General features: G+C 38.8%; 1 protein-coding gene across 1 annotated transcript in view; it reads right to left on the bottom strand.

The window, feature by feature from the left end:
* The window catches only part of AHR (aryl hydrocarbon receptor), a 51,988-nt gene extending 40,849 nt beyond the window's left edge, over nucleotides 1-11,139 (bottom strand). The window contains exons 1-2 of the mRNA XM_007100219.4: nucleotides 10,974-11,139; nucleotides 302-489 (exon numbers count right to left, since the gene is read on the bottom strand). Coding sequence (XP_007100281.1) covers nucleotides 302-489; nucleotides 10,974-11,038 — 253 coding nt within the window. The 5' untranslated portion in view covers nucleotides 11,039-11,139. The remainder of the gene's footprint in view (nucleotides 1-301; nucleotides 490-10,973) is intronic.
* Between the last annotated feature and the right edge of the window lie 1,545 nt (nucleotides 11,140-12,684).

Genomic DNA, 12,684 nt, shown 5'->3' with positions numbered 1-12,684 from the left:
CATGTGGGATCTTCCCGGACCGCGGCGCGAACCCGTGTCCCCTGCATCGGCAGGCGGACTCTCAACCACTGCGCCACCAGGGAAGCCCGGCAGCATATGTTTGATGAATCAATCTGGAAAACTGATTTTAGAAATATTAAAAATTTGGCTGTGCTACCTAAGTATTACTATCCAGCAATAAACAGAACTTTTTCACGTAAGGCTAATTTTTGCAGTTTTCAACACAGAAGCAGAAACAGCCGTATTCAACGTAAGTATTTTGTAAGCGACTGTAAAAAAAAATTAAACCCTTCTGTCTTACCATCAAAGAAGCTCTTGGCTCTTAGATAACTGACACTGAGCCTAAGAACTGAAAGTTTGTCCAGCTTATTAATAACATCTTGTGGAAAAGGCAGCAGGCTGGCCAAACGGTCCAATTCCGTATTAAGTCGGTCTCTATGCCGCTTTGAAGGATTCGACTTGATTCCTTCAGCTGGGACTGGCTTGACACTAAAAAACAAACAAAATTCCATAAAATACATTAAAATCTATAAAGCAAAAATTTCTATCACATTATAACATCTCCTCAACTATTTTTCTAACAAAACAAACATCTAAAATCTACTTCAAGTTTACATAAATCCTTTCAAAATTCTCCCTTCATATCTTAATTAAGAAAAACAAGGGAATGGGTAAACTCCTTCATAATGTTTTATTAAAAACTTATGAACCCATCACAGGAAGATGCTGAGTACCTCTTATATACCTCATACATTTGTGATACATGATTCCCAATTAACAAATCTATTAGGAGTTTTTCCCCTTCAAAGGCATCTATTGTTAGGGGGAAGAAAGAAATCTGCAGTAAGTTATGTGAAAATTATGCCTCCTTTGCTATCTTCCACAAAAATCATCTTGGCATCATTTATGTTGCAAATAAATAGAAGCGACCCTAAATAAAAAGCTGTTCTTCATCATCCTCTGCTTCCTATGTTTAACACTTTCCTGTCAGTGACAACTTCTCAAAGCCATTGTGGCATCTCCATAGGGTCCTCCAGCCCTCTAATGGGGTCCTCCAGTATTAAGGTGAGAAAAAATTTGACTTTATTGATATTTGTTGATTGTGACAAATATTAGAGGTTAACTGTTTACCAGCAATTGCCAGCAAATTTTGCTTTTATGACTGGCCAGTAATCCTTCTTAATTATTAGCCATCATAGTTTGTGTCTCAATTAGAAAATCCAATGAAATCCCAACATTTAGCATGATTTTCATCTGAGAAAAAAAGATACTTTTGGTTAGGAGTAGAACTTGAGTTCAGAAATGAGAAACTGAACTTCACACAAAAGCCTTAGCCAGGATTTCATAACAGAAATTCATTAAAGTGGATTTACAGATCATCAGACACCTAATGTTGAAATATAAAAAGAGAAGATATTAAAACAAAGTAATTTTTAGATCATGTCTCTGTACCCCATCATTTGCCAGAAAAATAAAGAATTAGCCAGAGCATTCTTATGACGAAGACTTTTTTCCTCCAGTTTTACTGAGAAGACAGACATTTTTGATAATTCAAATTAATTACATCTGAAAGAGCGGAAATTGGCTTGAGTATAATGCTGTTAGTTTGAGTCAATCAAAACATTTCTAGATAACATGTTTTCAATGTTATATGAACATGAAGAAGTAATACTTTATGCAAAAAGATAACAAAAAGTAATATGAAAATTTAACAGGCTTTTTTCAATGTCCCTACCCAGTAATTTCTTCAGAACTTGTCTATTTCTATTTTTTTCTATTACAGTTCATGTTATTTCTACAAAAAATAAGAGTAAGAAACTGGTAAAGTGGCATATATACAAAATAAGTCAGTAGATACTTCCTCTAGACTATGTGTGTAACTACATACTTAACAGAAATTGGTGACTATTTCTCTAGCTATTTTCCCTGGTCACGTGTATAATCAAATTCAAGTCACACCTAATTACTGCATCTCTCCAATTAATCAACTGAATCTCAACTTTTACCTATAATGCATGTCTACCTCATTGAGTAATTGTCTAGAGACTAATCACCTGTTAAAGCAAATATTTATTTGCACCTATGTCCTGGGTGGTCCAGGAAAACATTCTTCTCCTATATACTCAAAAAGTGTGACGGGAGCTCAGTACAGTGAGCAACTGCTTGAAAAAAGATTTTTATAGAAAAGGTGGTATCTGAGCTACATCTTGAAAGGGGAACAGGATTTCAGGAGGCGGCATAACTGAGGAAAGGTGAACTGTGAGAGGGCCTATCTGTGAAGCACAGGGTAGAGAGAGAAGGGGAAGCTGGTTAGGGCCGCCTTCCTTCAGTAAATAGTGACCACCCACCACGTGCCAACCACGGAACACTGAGCAGTGAACCAGCTTCAAAGCGCTGCTCAATTAGATCACTTTACTGTAGAGTCTTCCCTGACCTACTCCCACTGGATTCCTCCCAGGTGACTACTGTACTTTAGGCATCTTATGTAAATGCCTTAAGCACCATTCCATTAAGGAATATTCTGTGCAGAAAGCATTTCCCGTAATTGAATATAAAATCTAGTCGTGCACTCTTGGTAGCTTTCCAGTAATGATTATAAAACACTGGGGAGAAGACAGTAACAAACATTGAAGCAAGACAAGCTGCTAGGACACAGAAAGAAATAACAATAACAGTAGGATAAAGAGGTCTTTAGAGGTGTTTCTCCATGTGATATTGCTGCCTATCTTGCGCTGGCTTTTTGCAGTAGTCAACCCTGCACTAGATGAGACTATTTCCATACACAATGCAAAACTGTCCACAGATCTAATGTATTATTATGCACATTATGGAATATTTAGCTTGAGATTGAATTTCCTAAGTCAAGTGTTATGCAACCTATATTGCATATACTTGTTTGTTCTCTTATTACAATATCAACTTAATCATTTTGTATCTCCAGTGCTCAGCATGGTACTTGACACAGAGTGGACTCTCAATTAATGGCTGCTGATCAGAAGTGTCCAGAAAGGAAATGATTGGAGCCTGACCACAGGGAGTGATAGTGGGACGATAACAAGTAAGGCCTGGCTTGAGATTTTTAAACACAGCACTTTGTACCTACCACAAAGCTCCGTACATAGCCAGACTCAAGTGTTCACTCAACTAAACTGACGTGCTGACTTCCTAGGTATAGGAAGTAAGGGAGAGAAAAACGGTGAGTGAGGAGACGTTGCAAAAGCTTAGGATCACAACTATATTTCCTAATGGAAAGTATGCCGGGCTTCCCTGGTGGCGCAGTGGTTGACAGTCCGCCTGCCGATGCAGGGGACACGGGTTCGTGCTCCGGTCCGGGAAGATCCCTCATGCCGCGGAGCGGCTGGGCCCGTGAGCCATGGCCACTGAGCCTGCGCGTCTGGAGCCTGTGCTCCGCAACGGGAGAGGCCACAACAGTGAGAGGCCCGCGTACCACAAAAAAAAAAAAAAAAAAAAAATTATGCCAAACAAAGAGAGAAGAGACTTGAGGACAGACCTCAATGATGCCAACATTTAGGTATAACGCTGAGGAAAGGGTAGCGGGCAAAGATGACGGAGGAGGAATGATAAGGCAGATAGGAAAAGAACCCGGGCAGAATATTTTGGAGGTCACAGAACAAAGTCAAATGCACCAAGTTATTAAGGAAAGTCAGGGCTTCGAAGTACCCACTGGACTTGGCATTTCGAATCCACTGTTGTTAAAGCTGAAGTAATAGATTTGAGACACCTTTTCACCGATTTTATGATAAATATTCAGAACTATTTTGTGAAAATACTTCATACGTATCCACACCTATTAAAGATGCACCAAGTAATTAAAAATAGAGAGTAATTTTACATCAATTACACTTGAGTTATGCTGGTACTTTTACTTTTGTATTGTCTTTAAACCTATGCCAAAACATACTGCCAACCATCTATTTAAATAAAAGGCTACATCTGAAATGTAAATAAGTGTCCCCGCAAGATTGGATTTGGGATATCTGGAATTCAGACATCTCTTGAAATAGAGAGACTGTAGATGTCGATCAGGTAAAGGAGCAATTTATTATTTTTTTAAACCTTAACCTCAAAAATCTTGTCCCAACCTGTAAATCAAAATTGTTGTGAAAGCAAGACTTTAGCTGACTGCATGCCATGCTTCTGTTTTAGAAGCCCTGCATGCCATAAGTACTGGCGGTAACAAGCCCAATAGCATGTCCAGTGCCAGCTTGCATGCTCTCTTTAATGCCTTTTTAATATCCCAGGCTAAAATGTCTCTTAGGCTCATCACTTGTGCTCAGGGTTTGAAACAAAGTTGAAAAACATAACAACCCAGTTTAATCATAAATTACTGTAATTGTAAATGTTTATATTTTTATGACATTTACCATAAAACCTCAAAATGACATGCAAAGACAAAGTTTCAGTAATCCTGAGATTAAGGTGGCATTTTCTAACGAAGATTACCTATCACAGTACTGAGGTTTTTGCTCTATCAGCTTTTTCCTGTGGGTGATTTAATCTACTCTCACTGCTTCAGTCTACTTACCAGTAACTTGTCTATTTCCAGCCCCTGTACCTGAATGTCCTCACATTCATATTTTTCAGAAGTTTGGCACCAATTCTCTGCATCTATTATGGTATGACTCTCATTCCAACAGCTAGGAAATTGAAGTATTTCTCGATAAATCTCTCTGCCCTACAACGTACACCCCATTAAGCCCAACTCTTAAACCCACTCATTCTTCATTTCCTCCCCATGGCTTCAGTGCATACTTATTTATCTCTGAATATAAATGCTGAATGTTTATCATCATAAATTATATACTTTATGTGATATTGGAGAGGGGATCTGTGACACAAAGTAAGTCAAATTTCACTGTTACTCTGATTACAGCTGGATATTTTACTTCCCTATGTGAAGCAAAAAAATGTCTACAAAAACTTCTGAGAATTCTGGCTGGCAATTACTTGTAAGGAGTCTGAATTCTTCAGTCGCTCTCCTGCAGCCACTCTACAATTGTGATGGGTTCTTCCCTTTCCCTCTTTTGCTGTTCTTAAGGAGTGGTGATGAGGTACAAACAGCATATAATCTTTAGCACAAGACTTTAACAATGAAAACTGGAACATGAAATATGCCCTAGAAATCACTGTTACTTCCAAAATCCTGGAAAAAAAATCATTAAGAATGTTCCCTTTTTCCTCTTCTTTTTTAAATGTACACTTTTTTTCTTTGTATTTCCCTTGGAATCCACATAGAATACATAACTAAAACATGAAAAATGTTAACTGGTGGCCAATCGTTAAATTAGTGAATATTCTCAGATACCTACTATGTGTATGATACTAGGAAGCTCTGGTTGCTATAAAGACAAATAAAAGGTAGACCTATCTTTACAGAGCTTGTCTTTCTTACTAGGAGGAGATACATTCTATAACAAGCCAAAAATCAAACATAATGTATTGCTCAATAATATAGATGCCATAAAAGTGATGCTGGAGAGTTCAGGAACGTAAGAGCTCACATAAAGGTAGAGTAATGGGGGAAGGTTTCATGGAAATGTGGCTTCTACATCAGGTCTTAAAGATAGGTAAATCGCTTCCAGTTTCATGATGGCAGAGTACATGGCCTTCTGCAACTACCCTTCTCTCTGGAAGATCATGCCAAACAAGGAAAACAGAGATTGAAACACAAAATCTGTCTTGGATAAACCTAAGACACAGCTAAACCCAGATATAAATAATATGAAGATGAAAATTAGGTAAAAAGTGAAATCAATGACAATGGAGAACAGAAAGGAAAATGTAATCATAGTATATTACTTAACTCAGCAATAAACAATACTTACAGTTAAGGAAACACTGCATGTGAATTTAATCCAAAATTGTGATAAAATTATACTGGGAGGATGAGGAGAGATTAAATAGCACTAATAACCATAACTATCACAATAAAACATCAACAGGTAATGCCTAGTATGCTAAACTTAAGATAACATTATACACATTATTGACTTTTTCACGTGCATGTGTTATTTAAAACGAATACTTTTCAAAATAGTATTTCAAAAAAATAAGGTAAAAGAGCAAACTGAAAAACAAGTGAAAAACATAAGACAAAGAAAATCAGTATGTAAAAGGACATCTCAAGTAGAAAAATCTGCAAACGTACTCACTATTATTCCACACATACAATCCCAACATAGAAGTTCAATTATCTACCCCATTTTTTTTTTTTGCTTATGAAGTTGACAATATTTTTAAAGCAAAAATGCAAGGATATAGGCACCCCTACAGACTTCCAAGAGGAATGGAAATTTTTTGCAGAGTAATTTGACAGCATGTTTCAGAGCATAATATTTGGCTCAACCGTAAAAGTATATCATATCTTTGTACCCAAATTTCCACTTACAGGAATTTTTCCTAAGGAATGAACTAAAAATTTGCATAGAAATTCACATATCTCAAGGGTATTCTCTGAAGTACTAGTTGAAATATTTAAAGATTGGAAATAACAGAACTTCCGCCTCAAAATAAATTACAGAACTTTAACAGAAGGGAGTACCATGCAGCCACTGAAAACAATGTTTTAAAGGAGGGGAGGTAGCTAGCACATCAATGAAAACAGGAGGAAAAGACTCTAAGAAGAAAGGGCATGAATGCAAGTATGGAGTCAAGCAAGCACAAATCATGTTTGGGCAAAGGTAAATAATTTATTTCAGAACACTATCTGAGAAGAAACAGTGAGCGTTAAGGAAATCCCTAGTATATGGGTGTACCATGTGCATCACTGAACTTACTCACCTGGGCAGCACTGCGAAGTTGGAATGAACGTAAGCTTTGGAGCCAAAAGACCTGGAATCTGATATTAAAACTCATCCTTTCATTTACTACCTAACAATTTTGAATCTGAACCTCAGGTCCCTATCTGGAAAACTGAAATGATAATACCTTTTCATACTACTATTATAAAAATGAAATAAAATGATGTCTGTAAAGCACTGTGCATGCTTATGTCACAATAAGTACTAACAAACAGTAGTTTTTTGTTATATAAAACCAGTATGCAAAAATATCAGTTTTAAAAGAAGAGTGGAAGTAGAAAGGTACTGTTGTTAAAGATTTGCATGGTACTAATTTCTAAGTAAGTGTCTAAATTATAATGCACCAATAAGCATGTACTGTGTAAGTTTTTTCACCAGTGGAGTAGCACATTTCATTACCCACAATTGAGAATGCAATCATATACTGCCTCTTACTGTTTCATAGGAGAATTGATTGCTCTGTGATAATGTAAGCTGAAATTATTTAAAAATACAATCTATATTTCTGTTAAAAGCCTTTACAGCTTATAAAATACTCTTCTTCTGCTAATTTTAGTTGTGAGAGTGGCAATGTAGGTGTTGACTGCCTGCCTTATTGGTCAATCACTTGCCCAGACCTACACAAGTAAGAAAACTAGACCTCATCTTTTAGTTCAGAACTAGTGCTTTTTCAATTTTAGTTTAGAACGAGCGCTTTTTCAACTAGTGTTCACTGTTTCCTCTTTACACCATTTATTTTTATAAATGTTACCAATAACTAATCACTTTCACTTACTTATTTCATAGGTCCAATATGTGAGAGCCTTTATAGTCACTATGTATAAACTATCTGAACAAAGCTTATTTGAAAGAAAAACAACAGTGGAGAAACAATTATGTAACTAAAAATACCTATATTTTTATTTTAGAAGCTATTTAGGAAATTTTATCATAGTACGTTTATATCAAACATTTTCAGTAAAACATAATTTTATTCAACCAAGTAGGTATTGTATAAGTGAGGTTCATTAGGTTTAAATAGAATGAATAGCAATTTAGCAAACATAGCAAGGAAGACACTGCTTTTATACTAATGTTATTAGTATGTTAAAGTAAAAAGGGTCAACTAAGGCTGAGAAGTTATTTCTAACTCTGACACTTCATGATGGCTGGCTTGATCACCACCACTGCTGATATCATTTTTAAGTGTAGATTTCATTTACTCAACACCTATTATTTGCCAATATTCAGCACTAATTTTCTAAAAATATGGTACATTGAAGTACCACTAAAGCTTTTTATGTATTAATAGAACTTAAAAACTACAAAAATACATCCAAAGTTATTATCATTAGGGGGAAAAAAACCCAGACTCTATTTAATTCAATAGTGTGCTTTTCACCTATCTTCATGCAGCAAAGTAATTAAAGAAATGTACAAAAAGGCTTTCATCTCCAAAGAAAATAAAACAAGAAGAGGATTTAAGTAAAAACAAATTGTTTTTTCTTTCTTTCTTTCTTTTTTTTTGAGCAGGGTTATTTTAAGGAACATGTAAGGAAACAGTAGAACCTATTCATTCCTAAGGGTATCTTTGAAAATTTCTTTAGGAACATGGATCAGATGCAAGGTTGCTTCATATCCTTTAATCTTCTAGCATTCATTACTCCGAAAAGAAAAGAAACATTTACTGAGTGTCTACTATGTACAAGATACTTTAGTGGGATTAAATTTAACACGTTTAAAATATATTTCGTACTAAGATAATTTTCAACGTTGGACTTTGCCACTAGGGGGCGTTTATCCCGTTTAATAAATTCCATTGAAGATTGGAAGACCTTCAGGTTAAAATTATGTCACCCGTTTGATTCCAAAATTTTATGGAACTGTATATTTAAATGGCCATCTTATTAACAGTCCTATAATTATGCTACAACATATTTTCTCTTTAAGTAAGATACAATGGCTGACTTAAGGGGTCAAAGTTAAACAGATCTCAAAAACATTTTCAGCTCAAACAAGATGAATTTTTCTGACAATGTGCCAACATATTATAGAGCCTATTAGCCACAAACTAGTAATTTAACTAAAAAAACACATTAAACTTAATATTGGGTTTATGGCCCCATTCTTAAAATAGACTTTGATTAACTGCATTTTAAGTTAACCATTTTTTCATTCTGGTAAAAACAATTTATAAACGATTTCATGTGATTCTGTAAATGCCAGCACTAGGCTTTTCTTATGGAGCAGTGACATTTTAAGGCATTTATATAATTAAAAGCAACGCATGATGCTCAATAAAGATCTGATAAACATTTATACTAACTAAATAAAATAAGGGTGAATGTGGAAACGCTTTAGTTGTATTGTATTAGAGAAGATTATTAAATACAAATATACTAACATCTTAGAAAGTATATTAAAATGCTAAGGTAAAATAATAAAAGGTACATCTTACATAAATAAAAGAAAATGTACGGTACTATGTTTAAAGGAAAAATCTTTAATAAAACATTAACGAGAAGCCAAAAATGTTAAACTTTATGATGAATAAAAATTAAAGCATTCTATTAAAGTCATCTAGGTCTTTCTGTAACACACTGACTGAAATGCAGTAACTTAAAAATCCATCAGGGACATCTTCAGGTTATCTGACGATATACATAAAACCTATGATATCTCTATTATATATAACGCCAAGTATACTATTGTATTAATAAATACACAGAAGTGTTTGTGACGCCTCTCAACTTTAAATAACCATTAAGGACAAAGTCAAATTAGACAAATACATTTTTATATAAGAAACCACTCTATAAAACGCAAGTATTGTAAACCAATGTCAACAGAACTGTCAAGACAAAAACTCCTGACTCGGCAGTATTCCTAATGTCGGCCACACTGCAGGATAAGTCTTCCAAATTTTAATCAGTCTATTTATAGATGAATATCCTCTGTTAATGCCAAGTCTAGATCTGAAGACCTATAATCACTGAAATTCTAAAAGGAAATTAAAACTCCTGAATAATGAAACTTTTAAACTGGTCTTAAATATTAATCTTAAACTGTTATTTTTCTGGTTTGGATTAGTGACCTAAATTAAGTTTTAAGCCAAATGCACACTTCTGATTTGTTCTGAGTAACTGTTTAATGTGTTCTGAAAATTGTTTATGAAAGTTTGAAAAATGTGAAGTAAAATAACTCAGGGATAATAATTAGGAATAAACACATGAATACTGCCAAGTCACAAAAGTAAATCTGTCTCAAGCACGGATTTTTCTTTTTTCTGAAAAAAAAAAGTATTTGCCATCTCACACAAATATCCCACCAAAACAAACAAACAAAAAATCTAAGTTTGTAATCTATCAGAACTGACTAAACTTGGAAGTAGAGGAAAAGGGAATTAGAGAAAGATGCTAAGAATGAAAACGTCTGCTTCAATAATTCCAGCTCCAAATCATTTACAGACCCTAAAACCACCTCCAAAGTGATAAGAAAGCTCCCCCAAAAGGTGACTGAAAATACAAATCCGTTACTGTATTCTGGCTACTGCACTCACTCAAAACTGCTACCATCTCTATACATTGTACCGATGCGTTCACGCTGAGCGCTACAAAATTACTGCCAAATAAGTAAAAAAGAGTGCAACAGAAAGCCAGTTGCATCGGACTAAAACATACCTTCAGAAGCACTCATTCCCTTTCCCGCAGACAGCACGTGTTTAGCTCTTAAAAGCATCTCCCCACAACGAGGAGTGAGAATGGTGACCGTCCTCTAACCTAACCGAGGAGGATATTAAACGTGAAAGGGGATTTCAAAACGGGCTTAGGTTAACTAATCCACCAGCCCCACAGGGCAGACCAGAGCTGTCAACAAATTAGGACCACAGCACAGTGAACAGTGCTACAAATGGGTGGTGGGGGGTGCAAGGGTGCGCGCGCGTGCTCTGGAGACTGGGGAACGGGGGGAACAATTTTTTTAATGAAATCTTTAAACACGTAAAAACCCAAGGCCTGAGTTTCTCAACCGGCCTCCAAATCGCGATTCCACGGACTGCGTGGGGAAGGGACCTAATCCCCAGGCCGCTGGGATGTGGGCGCGGGTGGGGCGGCCTCCCGCACCTGCGCGCCTGAGCGCCCACCCCAGCGCGGAGGACGCGCACCAGACACTCACGTTTTCTGCACCGGCTTCCGCCGCTTGCGACTGGCGTAGGTGATGCTGGCGCTGCTGCTGTTCATGGTGCCCGGCTGGCGGCGGCTCCTCCCCGGGCGCGGGCGCGGACAGCCGAGTCCCCGGGACCCGGCGGCGACCGGGACGACGGCGGCGGGCCCACGCAGCCGCACCCGCTCCACCTGCACCCTCCCCGGGCGGTGGCGAAGACGCCGCACCCCAAGAGCCTCGGCTCCTGCAGCCCCGAGTCCAGGTGCGCCGCCCGGGACTGGCGCCGGCGGTCGAGGGGCGGAGACCGGTGAGCCGGGCGACGCAGGTGCCGTCTATACCAGCGGAGGCGGCGCAGAGCTGCCCACAGGTGAGGCGGCCCGAATGGAGGAGGAGCCTGGGCCGCCTGTTTGGAATCCCAGCCTGGGTCGCGCGCTCTGGCGCCGCGCCCCGTGACCGTCGCCGCGGCCCCTTGGGTAAGGGAGGCGACGCCGCGCTGCTCCCGGGGCTTCCCCGATCCTGGGTACTTCCCGCCTTTGGAGCTCGGACTCCGGCCGCGGCTTTCGGTGCCACCAGCTTCCGCTCGACTACGCGTCTGCCTCTGGTCTGAGCCGGTGGTCCCAGTGACGCTCTCGGAACCTAGCGTCGAGGGAACTCTACAGGCGCTGCCTCCCACCGCCAATTGCACCGGCTGAACGACAGAATTGCCCCCGACTCCTCTATGGCCCCGCCCCGACTCGTGGCCCCGCCCCTCGCAGCCCCGCCCCATTCTACTTGACTCCGCCCTCCTCACAGTTCCCTTGAGGGCCCCACCCTCTCGGCACGTGATGACGCAAGGCGTAATGACCCCCTCCCCCACCCCCGGTATCCATGTTCTTGAGGTCAAGGGAAGGAATCTGTGGACACATTTCCAGCCCAGAAAGACGTGTGACAACAAATTATGTGTAGCCAAACGCTTTGTAATTAGACAGTCTCAAGGACAGAAATGCCAAATAGTGAGCTTAAATTCACCTATGTAAGAGACAGTGACGCAGCTAACTTTTGGCTAAGAATTACAGTGAGCTGGCAGATAACCAGTGGAACTATAAATTTTCCTAGAGAAGAAATCTTCAGGAGGCCACATCTGAGTTGAACTTGAAAGCTAGGCGTTTACTTGTCTTTTTGTTTGGGTTTGGTTTTTATCTCCATACTAGACAGTATAGTATTTTTTCCCCAGCCAGAGTAACTTTGTTAATCTATAGTCAGATTTCAGTAAGGTAGAAAGGAAGGAAGAAAGGCAACAGGAGGCATTTGAGGATAAGTAGTCTGGTATGGTTGGAGAGAGGAGCTGGAAGTGAAATTCAGGAATTCTAGGATCAAATCATAAAGCCTTGATCAAGAGTCCAGATTTTATTCTGCAGTCAATGGAAACATTTTAAGGATCCACAGCAGGAAAATGACATTCTGGTGTCTTGGAAAAGTCACTCTGGAATGAAAGTGCAAACTGGATTACAGGAGAGCAAGCCTGGATGCAGGGAGAATAGCTAGGGAGTTGTTGAAGTAGTCCAGGTAAAAGTCCAGGGAAGTGACAGTGGGATAGAGAAAAAAAAGAAAGAATAGATAATAAGGAAATAGATGACGAGAGGAGTATGTTTTTTTTGTTTGTTTTGGTGTTTTTTTTTTTTTTTTTTGCGGTACGCGGGCCTCTCCCTGTTGGGGCCCTCTCCGCTGCGGAGCACAGGCTCCG

The sequence above is a fragment of the Physeter macrocephalus genome, chromosome 5 (genome assembly GCF_002837175.3).
Source record: "Physeter macrocephalus isolate SW-GA chromosome 5, ASM283717v5, whole genome shotgun sequence".
Classification (NCBI taxonomy): Eukaryota; Metazoa; Chordata; class Mammalia; order Artiodactyla; family Physeteridae; genus Physeter; species Physeter macrocephalus.
Note: the sequence above shows the minus strand (reverse complement) of the source record. Positions and strands in the feature narration are given on the sequence as shown.